At 48.5% G+C, this 21,446-nt stretch overlaps 5 protein-coding genes across 5 annotated transcripts; all 5 read right to left on the bottom strand.

Annotated features, from left to right (window-relative positions):
• Window positions 1–28: 28 nt before the first annotated feature.
• LOC127760537 (pentatricopeptide repeat-containing protein At4g19220, mitochondrial-like) lies at window positions 29–3,211 on the bottom strand. The gene is made up of 2 exons (XM_052284819.1): window positions 390–3,211; window positions 29–144 (listed from the first exon to the last, which is right to left on the bottom strand). The coding sequence occupies exon 1, from the start codon at window positions 3,141–3,143 to the stop codon at window positions 393–395; it is 2,751 nt and encodes a 916-aa protein (XP_052140779.1). The 5' UTR covers window positions 3,144–3,211; the 3' UTR covers window positions 29–144; window positions 390–392.
• A 3,348-nt stretch (window positions 3,212–6,559) lies between these two features.
• On the bottom strand, window positions 6,560–7,536 carry LOC127756731 (classical arabinogalactan protein 26-like). The gene has a single exon (XM_052282113.1). It carries the CDS (start codon window positions 7,369–7,371, stop codon window positions 6,895–6,897), a length of 477 nt encoding a protein of 158 aa, XP_052138073.1. The 5' UTR covers window positions 7,372–7,536; the 3' UTR covers window positions 6,560–6,894.
• A 1,301-nt stretch (window positions 7,537–8,837) lies between these two features.
• On the bottom strand, window positions 8,838–10,312 carry LOC127760229 (chitinase CLP-like). The gene has a single exon (XM_052284452.1). It carries the CDS (start codon window positions 10,293–10,295, stop codon window positions 8,967–8,969), a length of 1,329 nt encoding a protein of 442 aa, XP_052140412.1. The 5' UTR covers window positions 10,296–10,312; the 3' UTR covers window positions 8,838–8,966.
• Window positions 10,313–15,574: 5,262 nt separating this feature from the next.
• LOC127760241 (chitinase CLP-like) lies at window positions 15,575–17,158 on the bottom strand. Its single transcript, XM_052284463.1, has one exon. It carries the CDS (start codon window positions 17,142–17,144, stop codon window positions 15,816–15,818), a length of 1,329 nt encoding a protein of 442 aa, XP_052140423.1. The 5' UTR covers window positions 17,145–17,158; the 3' UTR covers window positions 15,575–15,815.
• Window positions 17,159–18,897: 1,739 nt separating this feature from the next.
• On the bottom strand, window positions 18,898–20,634 carry LOC127760652 (chitinase CLP-like). Its single transcript, XM_052284938.1, has 2 exons — window positions 19,685–20,634; window positions 18,898–19,351 (listed from the first exon to the last, which is right to left on the bottom strand). The coding sequence occupies exons 1-2, from the start codon at window positions 20,632–20,634 to the stop codon at window positions 18,982–18,984; spliced, it is 1,320 nt and encodes a 439-aa protein (XP_052140898.1). The 3' UTR covers window positions 18,898–18,981.
• Between the last annotated feature and the right edge of the window lie 812 nt (window positions 20,635–21,446).

Genomic DNA, 21,446 nt, shown 5'->3' with positions numbered 1-21,446 from the left:
CAGAGCCATCCATCCATCCATGCTTCTGCTCATCTGGTGCCTATTCCCCTCTTATAACTACTTTTTTATACCATCCCTATAGAATTTAGTATTTGCATGTATACCCTTCTCCACATTTTTCTTAATACATTTTTAGATTTGTGACTTGCAAGGAATAGAAGAAATTACACATGGTTAGCAGCAGTTAATATATATGCATGGCTAAAAAATGATCATGAAAAAAAAAAACTGTAGCGGAATCATATATTCAATACTTGTACCATGTTCTATCGAGCATGAAACAAGAAGTATCTGGGGTCTTGAGAAAAAAAAAACATTTCACACATTAATGGCGATTTCGACCTGTGCCTATAATACATATATATAGCTTCTGTGGTGATTGAACTTACAGTTTAACCGATGATGCTGCGGCCACGGGGCTTCATCAATCCTTTATCTTGCAAAATGTCCCTGACTTGCACTGCGCCACTCCACATGTCTTGATACGCGTACAGGTTAGACATGGTCACATAATATCCACTATTTTCAGGCTCCAGACAGAGCAAATGCTTGGCAACGGATTCACACATCTTCAGTTCAGATTTCTTGCTGCAAGCACTTAACAGCGCACCCCAGATTCCATGTGCTTGTTTCGATGGTAAACTCTCCACAAACTTATGTGCTTCCTGCAGCCGACCAGCACGCCCAAGCATGTCTACAACACAGACATGGTGTTCTGGGGTTGGGATAATCCCAAAATGTTCTATCATAAGATGGTAGTACTTCAATCCTTCATCAGTAAGTCCAGAGTGACTGCAAGCTGACAACAGAGCAATAAAAGTACTTCTTGTAGCTTTCACTCCAGAATTATTCATCTTCCAGAAAATTTCAATCGATTTCAACCCAAGCCCATGGAATCCAAAAGCTGATATCATGGAATTCCAGCAAGCAATCGATTTTTCAGCAGAAGATTCAAATACTCTGATCGAAATGTCCAGTCTTCCGCACTTACTATACATATCAACAAGTGATGCTGAAATAAAAACGTTAGTTTGCAGACCAAACCTGACCACATGCCCATGAATGTTCTTTCCTTGCCTAAGATCCCCAAGTTGAGTGCAAGCACAGATAATGCCGACAATAGATATTTCATTGGGTTCAAAATCCTCCATCTTCTTGTAGAACTGCAATGCCCTCAAGCCTTCGTTATTCTGTGCAAAACCAGAGATCATGCAATTCCAGGAGCACAGATTTCTACCAACGAGACTAGAGAAAATTAACTCAGCACTTTCAGTATCTCCAAATCGGAAGTACATGGTAAGCAGGGCATTCTTTACCCTTAAATTGAATTCAATCAAGCGCTTTAGCGCCATGCAGTGGATGGACTTCCCAAGGGACTGCAGTTTCAGGTTTCCACATACTGATAAAACACTGACTAATGTAATGCTATCAGGATTTAGTGTTAACGTTGAATGCATAAACTGAAAGGCTTCTAACGCATCTCCGTAGAGTCCATTTTGTACACAGCCCACAATTGCTGTATTCCATGAAATAATATCTGACATGGGAGTTATGCTTTCCAGCAGTGAAAAGGCGGCCAGAGAGTCACCACAGCATATATACATGTGTATCAGAGAGTTAGCAGCTGAAACTCCAGTCAGAAACCCATACTTCAGGATGAAAGAGTGAACAGACTTGCCAAAGTTAAGGTCTTGTGGACAAAAACATGAAGGTATAACAGCTACCACAGTGCTCAAGGTGCAGCTTAGGCCTTCAGATAGTAGTCCTTTGAACATAGCTTTAGCCTCTTCTCCAAGTGAATCGTTTCTTGAGTAACCAGAAATCATTGTGTTCCATGAGATCAGGTCTCTCATTGGCATTGTCCTGAACAAAATGCGTGCTGTAGATGGGTCATTGCATTTCATATACAAATCAAGTAAGCTATTTCCTACAGAACACTCCTTGTAAATATGTCCTTTTTTTATTATGTATCCATGGACTTCTTTCCCTTCAGGAAGTAGGCCACGATCACCACAAGCTGAAATTATAGTCACTAAAGTGGCAACATCTGGCTGGTTCTTTGATCTCATTTCTTGGAACATACACATGGCTTCATTAACTCTATCATTCTCTACCAGCCCCTTGATCATAGCATTCCATGTTACCAAATTTTTGTTGGAAGTGCTTAGAAATACCTCCTCTGCAGCCTCTGGAAACCCAAGCTCATAATAGAATGTTATCAGGGAATTTGCCACCGAACTGGTAGTGTCTTCGTAACCGAGTTTGATCACAAAGCTATGGACAGACTCCCCAAAGGAGAACAGGTCCTTGAGATGAGAGCAAGCTGAAAGGACACAAGACAGGCTCACCTCATCTGCCTGAAAACTGGAACGGACCATTTCCTTGAAGTAATATGCTGAAATCTCAGCAAGTCCATTAAATAAGCTTCCACTTACCATAGAATTCCATGATGTAGTGTCCCTATATGGCATCCTCTGAAACACAACCTCCGAAGAGTAAAAATCCCCACACTTTGCATACATGTCCATAAGAGTATTCCAAAGGCTCAGATCGGTGTCTAGGCATCTCTTCAGTGCCATTCCATGAAAGGCAATCCCATGCTCCAAGCTCCTTGCACGGGACGCCCCCGACAGCATAATGACCATCGACGTCGAATCAAACACCCCAAGCACGTCCACCATCCACCAGAAAAGGACCACAGCATCGCCATAACGGCAGTTCAACGTCAAAGCACTGATCGCGGCATTCCACAGGATCAAGTCCGGTGCAGCGGCCTCGTCGAACACCTGCAGAGCGGAGCACACGTCGCGCACCCGGGAGTAGGCCGTGATGACGGACGTGCGCACGGGCGGATCCAGCACGGCCCCCGACTTGAAAGCCGCGCAGTGGAGGGCCGCGACGCCGTCCGCTTCCTCGCGTGACGCGCCCCTGCATGCGCCGAGCGCGCGCACGATGGAGCTGGCTCTGCGCGGCGTTTCGTCGAGCAGGTGGTGGGCATCCGCCGGTGCATGGTGAAAGCGAGCTGTGAGGTGGTGGAGGAGGAAGGGGTCGAGAGGGGAGGCGATCTGGACGAGCGCGGTTGTGGAGCGAACCGCGGTGGCGGGGTTCACGGCGGCGAGCAGTCGGGGAGTCCGGCGTAGCATCCACCGCCAGTCCGCCGCCGGCGCTAGGCGTTAGCTGCGGCAATGCGAATATGCGACCGCATCGTTGGTTTCAGGCTTCAGAAGGTTCGATTGATTGCGCGGTTCAGAAACTTCAGAACTCAGAAGCATAGGCCTCGACGGCCCAAAAGTTCGAGCCCATTCAACAAGGGTTTGGGCCCATTTGGGTTACGGCAATTTCAGCCCAGCTGGGAGCTGTTTCAAAGCCCAGCAGAAGGATTAATTTCGGTCAGTTTCAGGTTAAGCCCCTTTTGATTCAAAGGAAATTCAGGGTGTGTTTAGTTCTTTGGGGGTAAAATTTTTAAATATATGGATACACATTTGAAGTATTAAACATAGACTAGTAACAAAACAAATTATAGATTCCGCCTATAAACTGCGAGACGAATTTATTAAGCCTAATTAATCAGTCATTAGCAAATGTTTATTGTAGCATCACATTGTCAAATCATGACGTAATTAGGCTCAAAAGATTCGTCTCGCAATTTACATGCAAACTGTGCAATTGTTTTTTTTTCACATTTAATGCCCCATGTATGTGTCTAAACATTTGATGTGATGTTTTTGGCCAAAATTTTTTGGGATCTAAACAAGGTCTCATATGAATTTTAGAGAATTTCATTCCTATAGGAATTTTTTCTATATAGCCCTTTGAATCAAATGAATAAATTCTATGGAAACCTATGAAATACCTAATGCCAAGTTTTGGAGGAAAACTAACATAAGGTTCTACCTCATGGAAACTTTCCATTGAGTTTTTATCTCTTCTCTAATTTTTGCGTTTTTCCTGCGGTTCAATCAAACAGTTATTCCTGTGTTTTGCAATACTCTGTTTTACACTTACATTCATATCAAAGTCATGCATTTTCCTATTTCTACGTTTTTTCAATCATGCAATTAAAAGGGCCCTAAACTTGTTCAGTTTTCAGTTGAAAGCCCTGCCCTAGAAATTCTTAAATAGAAGTGGTCCCTTTTTCAACTCTTAAATTTGTAAAATTAGTTGAAAGCAGAGCCAATTATGTAACCATGTCAACCCAAACAGACTAATTAACCCTAGGCCCGACTAATAAAGTTCTAAGCCCAACTACACATATACAGCGATCCCAGCCTCATCAATACTGCTCAATCAAGTGCTTAGTATCTTGCCTAATGCTAGACTAGGCCATGCACCACAGTAACTAAGGGGGTGTTTGGGGGAGAGAGGCTAAAACATACTACCTTCGTCCCATATTACTGTCTTTCTGAGTTTTTGTTTATCAATGTTTGATCATTCGTCCTATTCAAAAAATTTTGGAATTATTATTTATTTTGTTTGTCAATTGCTTTATTATCAAAAGTACTTTACATATGACTTATCTTTTTTTATATTTGCACTAATTTTTCAAATAAAACGAATGGTCAAATGTTGCAAATAAAAAGTCAAAAACACCATCTATTATGGGACGGAGGGAGTAAGTCTCTCCTCGACTTATGGTTTTGAGAGTTTAGCCCCTCTCTTCTAAACACCCCCTAAGCACACTAGCTTCATTCCCCAATGATGTTGTTAATCTACTCCCTTCTCTCTTCCCCTAAAGTTTGGCAGGACAGCATCCAATCCTGACGTCCAAGACGACACGGCGCAAACAATGGAGATTCTTCCAACCATCCCTCCCATCTCTGGATGAGGAGCAGCTAGGACATTCACGTGACAAGTCTCGCTTAATAATACTAACACTCCATCCATTGGCCTCTTCTCACTACTCGAATCTTCTCTCATAGACACACACTCGCGCTCACATGCTTCTTTCACATCACCATTTTCACCATTCCAGCATCTTCAGACACCGGTCGTGCTCTTTTGTTGTTCTTGGGAACCTCTGCTCAGCTTCCCTCATACCCAAAAGTCTTGTCAAATGTTCAGTCTTGTTTTTACCTCGACATCGAGCAGTAAACTTCACTGTGCATCTGCGTTGGATGCTGAGCCGGATAGTACGTGACACTGTAACTCTATTAACAATTACCGGAGGAGTGATTTAGTTCAGATGCTTATTGGCAGATTAATCATAAGGTAAACAGTAACAGAGGCGAATGGCAAATGGACACTACACGTGAAGAGACTGGGCAGGTCAGGGCTAAGAAGACATGGTCGACTGATCCCATCTTGATCATGCTCAAACTCACGGATGTCCTTTTCCTATCATTGGATGCCCTTTTTGTGTTTGCAGCTATGCACCAGCTTCCTTTCTCACTTCACATGTTCGTGCATTGCCGTTTTATACTACTAAATATCAGCTCTGTTGATTTAAATTCAGAACATTTTGTGAGAGTTGTTGTCTGAATGTTTCTGATTCAGAGACTCAAATGGACCTCTGGAAATGTGGTAATAATCACGCATTTGAACTTATTACTTTGGGTGACAACTTTTTTTGACCTGCCAGGTTGAGAGTGGAACAGTGATATGGGAATAGGTAGAACAGTAGGACATTTTTGTTCTTTGTCATTTGTCCATGATATGTCAGGACAACAATGCACAGCTGGTCTTTCTACTGATCCTTGATTTGGTACCACCAGCTTTGCATAGCATAGCATATCTCATCCTTATCTTCAAACTTTTCTTTGATTAGTTTAACCTTAGCTCATGCAGTTATCTTGTAAACTTCTCCGAGAGAGCAAAGGAAGCTAGTAATTATTAAGAACAAATACTATTTGTTAAAATACTGTAAATTGCAAAAGAAAAACCATTTCCTTGACAAGTATGCTGGTCCAACGGCATCCTCTGATAGTCTGATTAGGAGCTTCCAATTTTTTATTAGACGGTTTCCAGAAACAACAGTCGATGTTCTTTGGTAGTAGATGCATTGTTCAGAGACCACGTGAGCTTCTCTTACCATGAATTAAACTACAAGATCACATGCCTGCAGTTTGATCATGTCTTAAAAAGTTACTAATTTCTTGGCAGAGTGGCAACGCCAGAAGCTTTACGGTAATCATGAGGTGATCATCAACCTAAAGAAACAGGAAAGAGAGAATATAGAATTTCGATGAATGGCGTTCCAGTTGCATACTGCACTTTCTGGTGAATTATTATGTTCTCTTTTAGATATTTTTTCCTTGTTCTTTATTAATTCATAAAGCCACACTTTTTTCAGGTTATGCGCAGTTCTGGAAAGAGAAGGAATAAATAATTCCCTAGCCTGTACACCGAATGGTTTAATCAGCATCAAATACTCCTAACATGAACACCAAAACAATCATAAATACCATTATTACTGCTTGAAGCAGAGTCACCGCCACTGTGACTGGCTTGTGGGCCCATCAAACCAAGAACAATTGGCTCGTGTATCAACTATCAACTGTTGATGCAGAATTGCAGAACATGAACATGAAACAAGAACAGGGAATTGGAACTGAAGTTTCAGTGAGTGAGAAGTGATAGGAACAGACTATTATCCTCTCTGATTTTATTACAGCAATGAACCAAGTAATCCCCTCATAAAACAATCACAAAACAGAAAGAAAAAAAAAACTATAGCATGTAGCCGCCCCCATCCAGAAACAATTACGTAAACTTGACAGAAAAATTTACAGGAGATCGAAAGCTAAAAAAATTTAGTGAAATGAAGCAACAATTTCTTCACAATTTTTGCTGCCAAGAATGCAAAGCCAACCGACCAACCAACGGCCAACTTTTTTTCCTGCACGACTGAACCCGAAGGCTGCAGCTGCAGCTGCTGTCGCTTGCACCACTCGCCCACTACACCAACCACATGGCCACTAGCCCCACGGCCACGGGGAGCGCCCACGCCGCCGCCACCGCCGTCGTCGTCGACGGCGGCGGCGCGCGGGACTGGGCGGCGACGGCGGGCGCGGAGCCGAACGGGGCGAGCGCGGAGTCCGGCAAGAGCGCGTCGGGGTTGGGCGGGCTCGGGCTGGAGGGGATGGTGGGCATGACGTCGGACGGCGCCTCGGCGGAGCCGTCGGAGTCGGGCCCCGGGGACGGGAGCAGCGGCATTATGTCCGGCGAGAGCGCCGGCGCCGGCGGGAGGACCGCCGCAGGCGCGGGCGCCGCGTGCCTCCCGCCGCCGTGGCCCGGCCCGGTGGGGAGCCGCGGGTACTCCGGCGCCGCGGAGATGGCCGACGTCCGCAGCGCGGCCGCGGGCGCCGCGAGGACGACGAGCACGAGTGCGAGGAGGAAGAAGGCTCGCCCGCCGCGCGCGCGGGCGCTCGCCATTGGTGGCCGCGTGCGCTGTGGGTGGTGAGGCGAGCGTGCGTGCGTGCGTGCGTGAGCGTGGGTGCGGGCGGCGAGAGCGAGGCGGATTGCTCGACGATTTGTATGGCGCGCGGCGTACTGTAGTAGCTGTAGATGCGTGTGTTTGCGTGAGATGTGAGAGCTAGTTCAGCGAGTGGAGTTTGGAGAGGTGGTGGTGGTCTCGGGTTTTGGAGTTTGGTCGGGGTGGGCCCGAGGCATGGGCCCAAGGCACATGTTGTATGGCGGCACGCTCGTACTGGGCCAGGAGTAGTAACCGCCGTATTTCTCGGCTTGGCTTGGTGTATGTAAGGTCTTTTTAATGGGCTAAATGTTTGGGCCAATGCTACGGAAAATGACCGTAATTTAGCCCATCCAAGAAAGGCCCAAAATGATTCGATAGTATATTCGACAACCCATGAAGCAGCCAGCGTGCAAAGTGGCGATGCGACTGTGTTTCTTTGCTGTGAGAGTTAACTGTAGGCTGAATTAAACTTTTTTTTTTAGATAATGGAATGAAAACATCCCGGCTTTTGCTCAAAAGAGTTACAGCCAATTAGTACAGTCTAGCACTCTCGAGGAGTGAAGTCCAAAATAAAGCAATCACACCAAATAAAAGAAGGAATGCCAAACAGGACAAGGAGAACATTATTCCAGTCTATTAGTGAATCTCCATCCATAGTTGGCATTTGGCAAAGAGTTGCATAACCATCGTCTCAAGCGTACGGCATACAACCAACAGGAACTCTCCATCCTCATCACACTTTTATAGCTGAGCCCACAGCCGGAGCCAGTATGTTGCCCTGAAAATTACCTGCATACTCCCTCCGTTTCACAACGTAAGTCATTCTAGCATTTCTCATATTCATATTGATGATAGTCATTCTAGCATTTCCCACATTCATATTGATGATAATGAATCTAGACATATATATCTATCTAGATTCATTAGCACCACTATGAATGTGAGAAATGTTAGAATGACTTACATTGTGAAACGGAGGGAGTATAGGAAACGGATAGTGATTTATCAAAAACCATATCATTCATGTTCAACCACAGAGTCCAACATAAGGCATAAGCTCCAACCAGTATCCAAAAAAAGACAACCTAGGAGAGCATGTGACCCGAGATGTGACCCCTCCGTCCAGATTCGTTGTATTATGATGGGATACATGTTGCCTTTTTTTTTGGGACGGAGGGAGTATGCGTTTGTACTGTGTTTTTTGAAAAGAGAAACAGTAAGCTCCATCCGAGGTAATATCATAAGTAAAAAGCAATCGCAAAGCCTTACGGTTGAGTGTTTTATAAATAACTCGATGCTGCTCTGGTATGTGGTCTTATGATCGAAAGTTATACAGAGTAGCAACCTTCTGTAATTTTACGTGTCGAACACCTTCTTCGTTTCTACATCTTTATGATAAAACGGCATTTTAGTGCTGCAGTGAAACACTATGAAGGCTGCCGAGAGTTTATTCAACATTTGTACAAAACTGAAACAAACACCTCCATATTTCAAAATTTAAAAGAAAAACAAACAAACACCGCCATTTCAGGACGTCAGACGTTCAGAACCAGGCTCAAAAGGGCGACACACAGCCCGTCAAGCGAAAGGACAGCTCCCCGCTGAACCACAGCAACATCTTGTCGAGGTCGAACACCAGCAGGTTCGTGTCCAGCTGCTTCAGCCCGAGCACCATCGCCGGCTCGCCGTCCACCGGCATGCCGCCGCCGGCCTCCATCTCGAGGATCCCCACGCACATCCCGCGCGGCGTCTGCACCATGTAGTTCTCGGTGAACAACCTCCAGATGCCCGTGGCGCCGGCGAGCTCCAGGTCGATCGTCGGCACGTCCCACGTCGGCGGCCGCTTCCGGAACGGGAACGCGCCGTCGTAGCACAGCTTGAAGGGCTCCACCGCCGGCACGCGCACCACCTTGGCGTAATCCGTTCCTCGTATGGCGGCGTCGAACGCCTCGGCGAACGCGCGGAACACGTCGGGCCGCATGACGGCGTACGGCGTCGTCGTGCTCAGCACGACGCCGCCGCGCCCCGTGCGGGCGTCCATGTTGAGCGCGTCGGCTGGCAGGGACGCCGTGACGTCCCGCCCGTACCAGCTCACCGTGATGCCTTTGACGGGGAGGTAGTAGCCGGGGTTTCTTGGATTCGTCAGGAGCGGGGTGTACGGGAGGCTTTCCGTGTAGTTGACGATGCCTAGACTCTCCGTCCCGATGTACACCGGCGTGTCGCCGAACGCAGCGAATCCGGGGAGGCACAGGGCGAACTTGTTGCCGAAGTTGCGCTGCGCGGCGAGCTGCGACGGCAGCGAGAGCGGCCGCCGGGAGAACCCCGCGACGCCGGTGGCGCCGGCGGGGAGCGACGCCAGCAGCCGCTCTGGCGCGCACGCGCCGACGGTGGCGAACGCCTCCTGGTACAGCAGTTTGGTGCCGTTGCTGGTGGTGTTCGCCGACATGGCGAAGCTGGTGAGATCGCCGGTGGAACACTCGCCGGTGACCGGGTTGAACGGGTGGGCGGTGCAGGCGCAGCGCGACCCCGCCTCGCGGCCGGACCAGAACCAGCCGCCGTCGACGTACCGGCAGCGACGCGGCTGCTGCTGGTTGGCCGCGCCGCACGCGCCGGATAGGCACGACACCGTGGCGTGCGTCGACGGGCACGTCGACCAGACGAGCGCGCCGGCGAGGTCGACGACGAGGGGGCCGGCATCGCCTTTCTTGATGGCGATCGTGTAGAGGGAGGTGTTGGTGTCCCTGACGAGAGGGACGATTAGGGGTAGCTTGTACGCTGCTGGCTGCTGATCACCGGTCGCCACCAAGCATGATAGCAGCAGAACCAGTGACACAGTGGCAGGAGGGATCAAAGACATCAAACACCTGATACGAGTGTAATGCATGTTGTGTAATCAGAAAATCTGATGGATTGGGAAGGTGATTGGATGGAGACAGAAATGGGCATAGTTGAATGTATTTGTACTGCTACTTCAGGAGTAGTAGTTCAATTAGTTTTTGGTCAATATTTGTAGGGTCAAGATGCCACCGATTCATCATGCATATCAAGGAGTTGACGATGGCCTTTTAAATGAATATAAGAGCGAGTACTGTACCATACACTGTTGATTAGCACCCACAGTTTGGATTTTAAGTCAGGGAACCCTGGTAAGGATCTGGCTGTATGTCTATCTGCAGTAGTACACAATTACGCATCACACGAGATCAATGGTAAGGGAAAATTGCCCGTTTGGATCGATCCAAGACAATCCGGCTCGGTTCTGGAGTCTTAGGTTCTAAACATTGGGCTGGATTATGCCCTGATGAAACCATCTCATACCCATGGTCCGAGCAAGCACAAATCAAGGGCACGTACGGTTGTCTGACATTGAACGATTATAAGAGATAGATTATATAGAGTAGGACTTTATAAATATGGAGAAACATCCTATATGACGACTTTCTCCCGTTATATAGTGCAGCAAGGGTAAGTGGCTAAGAAACCCGATTTTTACAAATTCTCACCGACTAGTTTCTCGGAATCTTGAGTTTCCCAGCCTAAAATAAGCTTTTCTGGCCTAGCAGGATGTTTGCTTTGGGGCAACAAAAGTATAAAACATGAAGGCGACTACAAAGTGAGCGCAAAAATCGAGCGATGTTTCACTACAACTAGAAAAAAATGTTTCACTACTAAATAGAAAATTTTTCAGCCTACAAAAATCGTGAAACATAGTTGAAACACCATTGAAACATTTTGTTTTCATGGATGAAACGTCAAGCTTCAACCCGCTGAAACATCACAAATATGAAAGAAATCGAAAGTAGAAATATGAAACACCATCTAAGTATCCATCGCAACACTTCGATTCAACCCCCAAAGACACATCCAAATATATTGGCTGTAACATAAAAAATCATGAAAATGTACTGGTCTAGATCTGGTTTCTTCCTCCTCTCCGATGGTGGTTGGCTCCTCCGGTCTCTATTGCAAATCCACACCAAGATGCTGCAATGCCCTTCTACTCCACTGAGGCGGGTAGCTGCTGCTGCCCAAGCCTTCGTCACCCCATCGTCGCCAACGAACATGAGCCGCGCCACTTACAGATTCATGTAGGGAGCAGTGTCTTCCTACAGGTTCCGCCCATGCCGATGTCCGCAGAATCTGGCCGGGAGCTGCACGGGAAGGATGCCCCCCCCCCCCAAATCCAACAGGGGCGCTGCTCGCAGCAGCCATGACTCGACGACACGAAGGAGACGAGCAGCGTCTCTCCGACAACCGTTGAGAACTTGCGTGGGAGAGAAATGAGAGAAGGGGTCACAGGATATGTGGAACGAATGCCCAGTATTTTCTTATCCATCGGGTGCTCGATGGGTAGTGTTTTCGAGGAAACATACGGGGTAGACTGAGTTTAACATCCATTTCCTAGTAGTACATACAGGGAAAATATGTAGTGGAAACCACATACGTAATAAAAACTTGAAAACTACTATTCGATTAAGAATTGGACGTCTAAAATTTATCCACAATAGTAAAATTAGTAAAATTTTTACTCATGATTGAGTAAAACGGTAGTTTCCACTTTCCATGATATCTCTATGCCCAGCAAAACAATTTGTAGCACTTCGATAATGAAGCATTGTCAAGACTGCCGGAAGCTTATTCAACACTGGTTCTGAACTGAAGCATACAACTCAGTCTAAGGATGCGGGAAAGCGTGGATGTTGGATTTATTAATTAGCTCGGTTCATAAGACGACAAGGAAGAAAGGGTTCTCTTCAAGTCTGGTGAGTTTGATTTATCTATTTGGTGATGACATCGGTTATCTGGCCATGGATTAGATCAAGTCAAATTTAAGATGGTAGATGAAGTTGAACATGGTCTTCGGGGAGTCTATGATGTGACAGCTAGGAAGAATTCAATTCACTTGGCAAGATGACTGTGGTGATATGAGAGAAGGTGGAGCAATGTTGCAGGTGGAGTCAGAAGGAAGAAATTACAAGGATAGCGGGAGTCTCTTGTTTACGATGAGCCTGATGGAGGCTTGTCGGGGCAGCTCGGCGTGAGCGGCGAAAAAGGATCAACTCAAGTCTTGGTACACGAAGGTTCGAGCAAGTAACAGATTCGGATTGGCGTGACATATTCGCCAAGGTGGAGTTTGTTAGAGTTTGTGTCGAATATGTGTACGTAGTCGGTTACAGTTTAGGACATGGAGTTGTACTAGGTGTAGGACTAGAGTATAAGTCGACTCTATCCTAGATTCTCTCATAAATAGAGGGACGTGCCTGTTGTAACCGTATGGCGACTTAGCATAGCGAGAGGGAGCGGCTGCCGACGTCGACCGGCCGTGAGTCGTTGTAACTCTGATACGCTGTATATGCTGGATCGGGAAGGAGCGCCCGTAATCAGTGCCCCGGAGATGTAGGCCTTGGCTGAACTCCGTTATCAAATATCGTGCCTCGGTGTCGTCATCGTGTTTGGATCTTCTACGACGTTTCTTCCGCGTTTGGTTTCCGATGTGATTTCGGGCCGGTTTTATAACAGAAACATCCAAATATATTGGCTGGAACATCAAAAAAATCATGAAAATGTATTGGTCCAGATCTGGTTTCTTCCTCCTCTTTGGTGATCGTTGGCTCCTTTGGTCTCTGTTGCAAATCCACACCAAGATGCCATAGTGCCCTTCTACTCCACCGAGACGGGTAGCTGCTGCTGCCCAAGCCCTCGTCACCCCATCGTCGCCGACAAACAGGAGGCACGCTACTTCCATATTCTTGTAGGGACCATTGTGTTCTTGCTGCTTCTGCCCATGCCAATGTCCGTAGGATCTTGCCGGGAGCTGCACGGGAAGCTAGGACGCCCCCTCCCCCACCCCCCAATCCAACAGGGGCGTTGCTCGACGACACGAAGGAGATGAGTAGTGTCTCTTAGTCCGCCGTTGAGGTCTTGCGTGGGAGAGAGACGAGAGAGAGGGGGTCACGGGATATGTGGAACAAATGCTCAATATTTTCTTATCCATCATGCGCTCGATAGGTAGCGTTTTGGACGAAATATACAGGGTAGGCTAAGTTTAATATCCATTTCCTAGTATACAAGGAAAATATGTAGTAGAAACCACATATGTAATGAAAACTTAAAACTACCTTATTGATTTAAAATTGGACGTTTAAAATTTATCCACATCACCAAAAGTAAAATCAGTAAAATTTTCGGGAATGCTACATACCGGAATCCCGTCCGGACGGGACCCTTGCTAATTCAAAGAGGAGCGATACTTGACCATGCACATCCCGAGCAGCAGCAGCAGCCTGTACAGGACACGGTGCCGCTCCAGCACGCACGCATGGCTGACATGGGCGGCGGTGCTACGGCGCCCATGCCCGCACCGTCGACGCACTACCCCATGCGCGACCGCGAGCTCCTTGCTGGCAGCGCCGGCGCCGGCGCAGGGAAGGAGGAGCCCAGCGCGGACGCAAAGACAGATGAGGAAGTAGAGCGCGAAGGTGTTGCCCTCGCCGCGTCGTTGGCGTGGAGCACGATGAGCACGTACTTGGCTAGCTCGTCGAGGCGGCGGAGGAAGCGGCCGCCCGTGACAAGCTCCGACGTGGCGTGGACGGTGGAGGATGCGGCTGTCGGCGACGAGCTCCGGCGTGGGACGTGGATGACGAAGGACACGCCCGTCGGCGACGAGCTCCGTCGTGGGATGTGGATGACGAAGGATGCGGCCACCGGTGACGAGCTCCGACGTGGCATCAATGGTGGAGGATGCGGCTGTCGGCGACGAGCTCCGGCGTGGGGCGTGGATGATGGAGGACGCGGCCGCCGGCGACGAGCTCCGACGTGGCGCGGACGGTGGAGGATGTGGCCGCCGGCGACGAGCTCCGGCGTGGGACGTGGACGGTAGGACCATCGGCGACGACGCTTTAGTACCCGGCTCCTGATATCTGGTAGGTATCGTCTGATACCTCGTAAGTATCACCTTCTACGTGATAAGAATCGCATGATATCTAATAGGTATCACCTGATACGTGGTAGAATCGCATGATACCTGATAGGTATCACTCGATACCGGTTAGGTATCAGGACCTGATACCTCGCAAATATCACCCTCTACGTGGTAAAAATCGCATGATACATGATAGGTACCATCTGATACCTCACAAGTATCACCTGATACGTGGTAGAATCGCATGATACCTGATAGATATCACCCGATACCGGCTAGGTATCAGGACCTGATACATCGCAAGCATCACCCACCACGTGATAAGAATCGCATAATACCTGATAGGTATCACCCGATATCGGCTAGGTATCAGGACCTGATACATTGCAAGCATCACCCACCACGTGGTAAGAATCGCATGATACCTCATAGGTATCATCTGATACCTCGCAAGTATCACCTGATACGTCGTAGAATCGTATGATACCTGATAAGTATCAGAATCTGATACATCGCAAGCATCACCCACCACGTGGTAAGAATCGCATGATACCTGATAGGTATCATCTGATACATCACAAGTATCACCTGATACGTGGTAGAATCGCATGATACCTGATAGGTATCACCCGATACCGGCTAGGTATCAGGACCTGATACATCGCAAGCATCACCCACTACGTGGTAAGAATCGCATGATGCCTGATAGGTATCATCTGATACCTCGCAAATATCACCTGATACGTGGCAGAAACGCATGATACCGGTTAGATATCAGGACTTGATAACCACCAGGTATCGTTTATCAAGACCGATCCCACCATGTATCAAATATGATACTTGGCCATCCGGTTATCTGGTACTTGATACCAACCGATATCACACACGATGCCTGTTATGAGGCATGGCACCCACTCGGTATCAGACATGTGTGATGCCTGTTATGAGGCATGGCACCCACTCGGTATCAGACATGTGTGATGCCTGTATCAGACGTGATACCTGATAATAGACTTGATGCTCATCCGGTATCAGATGTGATACCTACCTAGTATCAGATTTGACACCTGGTAGCTAGGTAGGCTACTACTTGCTATACTGAACTAGTTTAGCTATCACATGAAGATTTTTTGCGTATGCATGTGGACAAAATGACAAACGATGGGGTGACATGACACACCTTTTGAGACACGATGACAGACATACTAATTGAACGGAAGGAATCGTCCGGCTAAATTGCTTATAGGTCTATACCGTCCGAACGGTATACCGGTATATAGCAGCCCCCAAAATTTTTACTCATGATTGAGTAAAACGGTAGTTTCCAAGATATCACTATGCTCAGCAAAACAATTCGTAGCACTTCGATAATGAAGCACTATCAAGTCTGTCGGATTCTTATTCAACACTGGTTTCTGAACTGAAGCATACAACTCGTCGTTCAGGCCGTGACGGAGTGACTGACCACTGATCAGGTCGATCTTATAACCCGATTTGAGAAGAATATGAACAACCCGCCAAGCGAAAGGCCAGATCCCCACTGAACCACATCAGCATTTTGTCCAGATCGAACACCAGCAGGTTCCAATCCAGCTGCTTCACGCCGACCACCATCGCCGGCTCGCCGTCCACCGGCATGCCGCCGGGACCCATCTCGAGCACCCCGACGCACAACGCCGCCCCCGGCGCAAACACCAGGTAGTTGTCGTTGAACCACGACCAGGTGCCCGTGGCGCCGTCCAGCTCCAGGTGGATCGTCGGAATGTCCATGCTCGCCGGCCGCTTCAGCATCGGGAAGGCGCCGTTGTAGCACAGCTTGAAGGGTCCCACGGGCGGGTGGCGCGTGACGTTGGAGTACGTGTACTTGCTCCTCCTGATTATGGCGGTGTCGAACGCCTCCGCGAACGCGCGGAACACGTCGGGCCGCATGACCGTGTACGGCGTCGTCGTGCTCAGCACCACGCCGCCGCGGCCAGTGCGGGCGTCCAGATCGAGCGCGCCGGCGGGCAGCGACGCCGGCGTCTCGGGAACGCTCCATGACACGGAGATGCCTTTGACGGGGAGGTAGTAGCCGGGGATTCTCGGGTTCGTCAGGAGCGGGGTGTACGGGAGGATCTCCCTGTAGTCGACGAAGCCTCGGCCCTCCATCCCCAGGTACACCGGCGCGTCGCCGAACGCCACGAACTGGGACATGCACAGGGCGAACTTGTTGCCGAAGTTGCGCTGCGCGGCGAGCTGCGACGGCAGCGAGAGCGGCCGCCGGGAGAACCCCGCGACGCCGGTGGCGCCCGCGGGGAGCGACGCCAGCAGCCGCTGCGGCGCGCACGAGCCGACGGCGGCGAACTCCTCCGGGTGCAGCGTTCTGGTGCCGTTGACGGTGGAGTTAGCCGACATGGCGAATGTCGTCAGATCGCCGGTGGAGCACTCGCCGGTGACTGGGTTGAACGGGTGGGCGGTGCAGGCGCAGCGCGACCCCGGCTCGCGGCCGGACCAGAACCAGCCGCCGTCGACGTACCGGCAGCGACGCGGCTGCTGCTGGTTGGCCGCGCTGCACGTGCCGGACAGACACGACACCGTGGTGTGCGTGGACGGGCACGTCGACCAGACGAGCGTGCCGGCGAGGTCGACGACGAGCGGCGCGCCGTTCTTGATGGGGATGGTGTAGAAGGAGGTGTCGCTGTCCCTGACGAGCGGGACGACGAGGGGTTTGTACGGTGCTTGCTGCTCACCGGTTGCCACCATGCATGAGATCAGCAGAACTAGTGACACGATTGCAGGAGGGAGCAAGCACTTGATAGGAGGGTTAGCCATGTTGTGTACCAGAATTTCAGATAATCTGATGGATTTTGAAGGTGATTGGATGTGGACAGAAATGGCATGTATATGTAGTACCTGTATGTAGTACCTGTGGAGTTATTCGATTCGTTTTTGATCAGTTATTTAGGGTCAAGATGTCACCGGTTTATCATGTCGAGGAGTTGACGATCGATATCCTTTTAAATGTGTATCAATACACTGTTGATTAGCATTGACAACCTAAATTTTAGAAGTCAAGGAACCTAGATAAGGATCACTTAGCTGTATTTCTAGGTGAAATATGAGATCAAATAATGGTAGGGGAAATGCCCGCAGGATTTCTCTGACAATCCGGCTTGGCTCTGGAGTCTAAACATCGGGCTGGATTATTCTCTGAAGTCTGAACCATCTCAAAACAATGTTCCGAAGGAAGTATTAATTAAGGGTTGTCTGACATGATTATAAGAGATGTTAAGTATATAGGATTTTAGAGGTGGGTGAAGCATCGTCTATGGGTCACTTTCTCCCGGTGTACGAATGCTTTCTGATGTTCTTTTGATTCCAGGTTTCTAAACAACAACCAGAAACTTTACATGTATGGAGATGGTTCAAAGTACGGAAAAGGTTTCAAGGTGCTTTGTTCCGGCATGTATCAAGTTTTAAGTTTCACGTATCATCAAGTAGTAACGAGCTTGAAATTTCTGAAAAAAAAAACAATCAAAGATTCAGAGAACGGGAGATGGATTTTTATCTCGAGGGAGGTGACATCCCCTTATTTTTTGCATGGCATTTAAAAAATCATCAAAAATTTTGAAAAAAAATTGTTAAGATAGATCAATATATGATATATCATTCCACAACCATGTAAGTTAAAATTTGACTTATACAATTCGAAAAAAAATAACAAACTTAACCGCAAATTACACGTTCTATTCAATGTCAAATTTATTGTTTTTGTTTCTAATTATATAAGTTGAATTTACACATACATATTTGTGGAGTGATATATCACATATTAATAGCTATTTTATCAAAGCTATCAGTTTCCTGTTATTTTAGAGAACCGCAACAACAGTTCTCAAAAATATAGTAACGATATTATCGGAAAGCTGCAACTTTTAAATGTCTTACAAATTTGAGCCCCATATGTCATAGAATTTGCTATACTCGTGTTGTTTAAAGTTGGGTCCACATGTAGTACGCACATAGGGGTAAAGTTGCAATTTATTATTATTATTGTTGTTGTTGCATTTTTCTCAAATAAAAAGCTAAAGTAGTAGCAAAGCGATAGTTTTGTTCAAATAATTGCAAGTTTCTGAAAATTACTTAAGAAAATCATTTATACCATAGACATCCACTGGTGATCGGTGACAAACATTTCTGCAATCTCACATGTCACAACCGCCCGGTTCAAGCAGGAACTACACAGCCAGCCAAGGGAAAGTTCATCAGCGCACTGATTCCAGTTCAAACACCAGCATATCTTCTCCCGGCTGCTTGCCGAGCCCCATCGCCGGTATTTGACCCAGTTCTTGTAGTACCAATGTCTATGGCTGGGCTGCTTGGTCACTCCAGGATTCCTTTGGGCTATACTAATCCCGTCATCCGGTGAGCTTGGACACACACACACACACACACAAACAGAGAATCCAGACATCGTGATTGAACAAGTTTAGATCGATTACTTTTGAATTTTGAGCTTCAGCAACAAAAGTTTCATCCCTGCAGGAATCATCAAGGCTGGTACGTGATCGACAGCTTATTCTGTTCCAATGTATACTACTCAAGTTTGAGTACAATGACTACAAGCACTGGAAATCGGAAAACGCCTGAGACACGATAAGTCATTTCCTCACAAAAAGCTTGCGCTGTAACAATTCGTCAGGTCCCATTCCAATAGCCTGCTGAAGCCGAGCGTGCGTTTGTCCAGATCGAACACCATCAGGATGTTCTCCAGCTGCATCCCGCCGAGCACCACCGCCGGCTCGCCGTCCACCGGCATGCCTTCCGGCCCCATCTCCACGATCCCAACGCACGTCCCGCGTACCAGGAAGTTGCCGTTCAGTATCGTCCAGTTGCCCGTGGCTCCGGCGCCCAGCTCCAGGGTGATCGCCGGCGCGTCGTAGCCCGCCCGCTTCATCAACGCGAACCCGCCGGTGCCGCCGTAGCAGAGCTCGAACGGCTTCTCGCCGGCCACCCTCGCCACGCTGCTATACCTGTCCCTGCCAAAGTAATCAACCAAAGAGCTTAGAACACTTGCCATTTGCCATTGCGTATGTGGAGATTCGCAGCGACAACACACTAGGGACGGTGGCGACTAGACAACTTCCACTTGTCGATTTTGGTCGATTTTGGCCGTTTCAGTAGAGGATGTCAGGATGCAAGGATGTGCCGAGGTTGTAGGTTTTTCTTTGTTGAGATATGAGTCTAAGTATTATTATGTCCTTTTGGCTGTGTATATTCTTTGTGGATATAGAAGCCGGATTAATGAAAATCCATTATCTAAAAAAAATTTGCCATTGCATGCGTAAGTAGTGTAACGTTGGGTGCTGTACCTGGCCACGACTGTGTCGAACGCCTTGGCGAACGCGCGGAACACGTCGGGGCGCATGATCGCATACGGCGTCGTGGTGCTCAGCACGACGCCGCCGCGGCCCGTGCGGACGTCGAGGTCGAGCGCGCCGGCGGGCAGGGACACCGGGACGTCGCCGGGCCCGCGCCACGACACGGAGATGCGTTTCACGGGGAGGTAGTAGCCGCCGTTCCTCCTCGGGTTCGTCAGGAACGGGGTTCGCCGGAGCATCTTGGTGTAGTCGAAGGGGCCGGACGGGTCGTAGTTGGGCAGGTACACCGGCGTGTCGCCGAACGTCGCGAACGCCGGCAGGCACAGGGCGAACGTGCTGCCGAAGCGGCGCTGCGCGGCGAGCTGCGACGGCAGCGAGAGCGGCGTCGTCCCGGAGAACCCCGCGACGCCGGCGGCCGCCTGCGGCAGCGACGGCGACGCCAGCAGCCGCTCTGGCGCGCACGCGCCGACGGCGGTGAACGACTCCGGGTACAGCAGGTCGGTGCCGTTGGTCGTGTTCGCCGACATGGCGAATGTCGTCAGATCGCCGGTGGAGCACTCGCCGGTGACCGGATTGAACGGGTGGGCGGTGCAGGCGCAGCGCGACCCCGGTTCGCGGCCGGCCCAGAACCAGCCGCCGTCGACGTACCGGCAGCGGCGAGGCTGCTGCCGGTTGACGGCGTCGCACGCGGCGGACTGGCATGGCACCGTGGCGTGCGTGGACGGGCACGTCGACCAGACGAGCGTGCCGGCGAGGTCGACGACGAGCGGCGGCGCGCCGTTCTTGACGGAGATGGTGTAGAGTGAGGTGTTGTAATCCTGGGCGAGCCTGGAGACTAGTGGCTTCTGATCACTCGCAGCTTGTGCCGTGCACTGGACGAACACTTGCACTGCGATGGCAGCAAGAAGCAGCACGTGCACAGGTTCAGGTGCACGAGGCATGATGCGATGCGTTGCTCTGAACATGCAAACGTAGCGAATTAATGATCGAGGTGATTAGGATGAAGAGAGACGCTGAGATCAGATGGTCTCTTTTCCGTGTATCTGTATAGCGATTAGCAGGGTTAACCGTTGACCTATACACACAGTAAATGTGTATCTCAAGGTGGACTACTGGACTGAACAAAACCATGGATCAAACCAAAACCCAGCTGCTATTGCCAACAGTAGATGATCACACAATAGGAACCTAGGATCTCCGATCTACAATAATCCGCTTTGATTCGAGTGTAAACTTCGGGCTGGCTGGTTCAGTTGATTCGGGGTTGCAAGGCGGTTGACCAGTTAATTAGTACTACTATCAGGCATCGGCGTAGCAAAACCACGGCTTCGATCGTCAGTTCGTCTCGCCTGTACTGTAAAGGGAAATTATTTTAAACTCTAAATTAAAAGGATTTTTTTTATTGTTTAATGTCATTCAAATAATTATTTTTTAAAATAATAATAATAATATAGATAAATATGTGATATATCAATTCACAAATATACAATTTAACTTCTACATGTTACAATGAAAACCAAATTTAACTGCGAGTTTATGTTATATATTTTTTGTATTAACTTGTAGAAGTTGTATACTTGCATTTTAATTTGTATGTTTGTAGAGTGATATATCACATGTTAATATATTTTTAAGTTTTTTTCTTTTTATAATCATTTAAGCGATATACAAATAACTAGTGGATAACCCTCGAGACTTTAAAATTCACTCTCTGTAACTGCCATGGAATATATTATTGTGTCGTACTGTTGAT

The sequence above is a fragment of the Oryza glaberrima genome, chromosome 1 (genome assembly GCF_000147395.1).
Source record: "Oryza glaberrima chromosome 1, OglaRS2, whole genome shotgun sequence".
Taxonomy (NCBI): Eukaryota; Viridiplantae; Streptophyta; class Magnoliopsida; order Poales; family Poaceae; genus Oryza; species Oryza glaberrima.
This window is presented reverse-complemented; position numbering and strand designations above follow the sequence as displayed.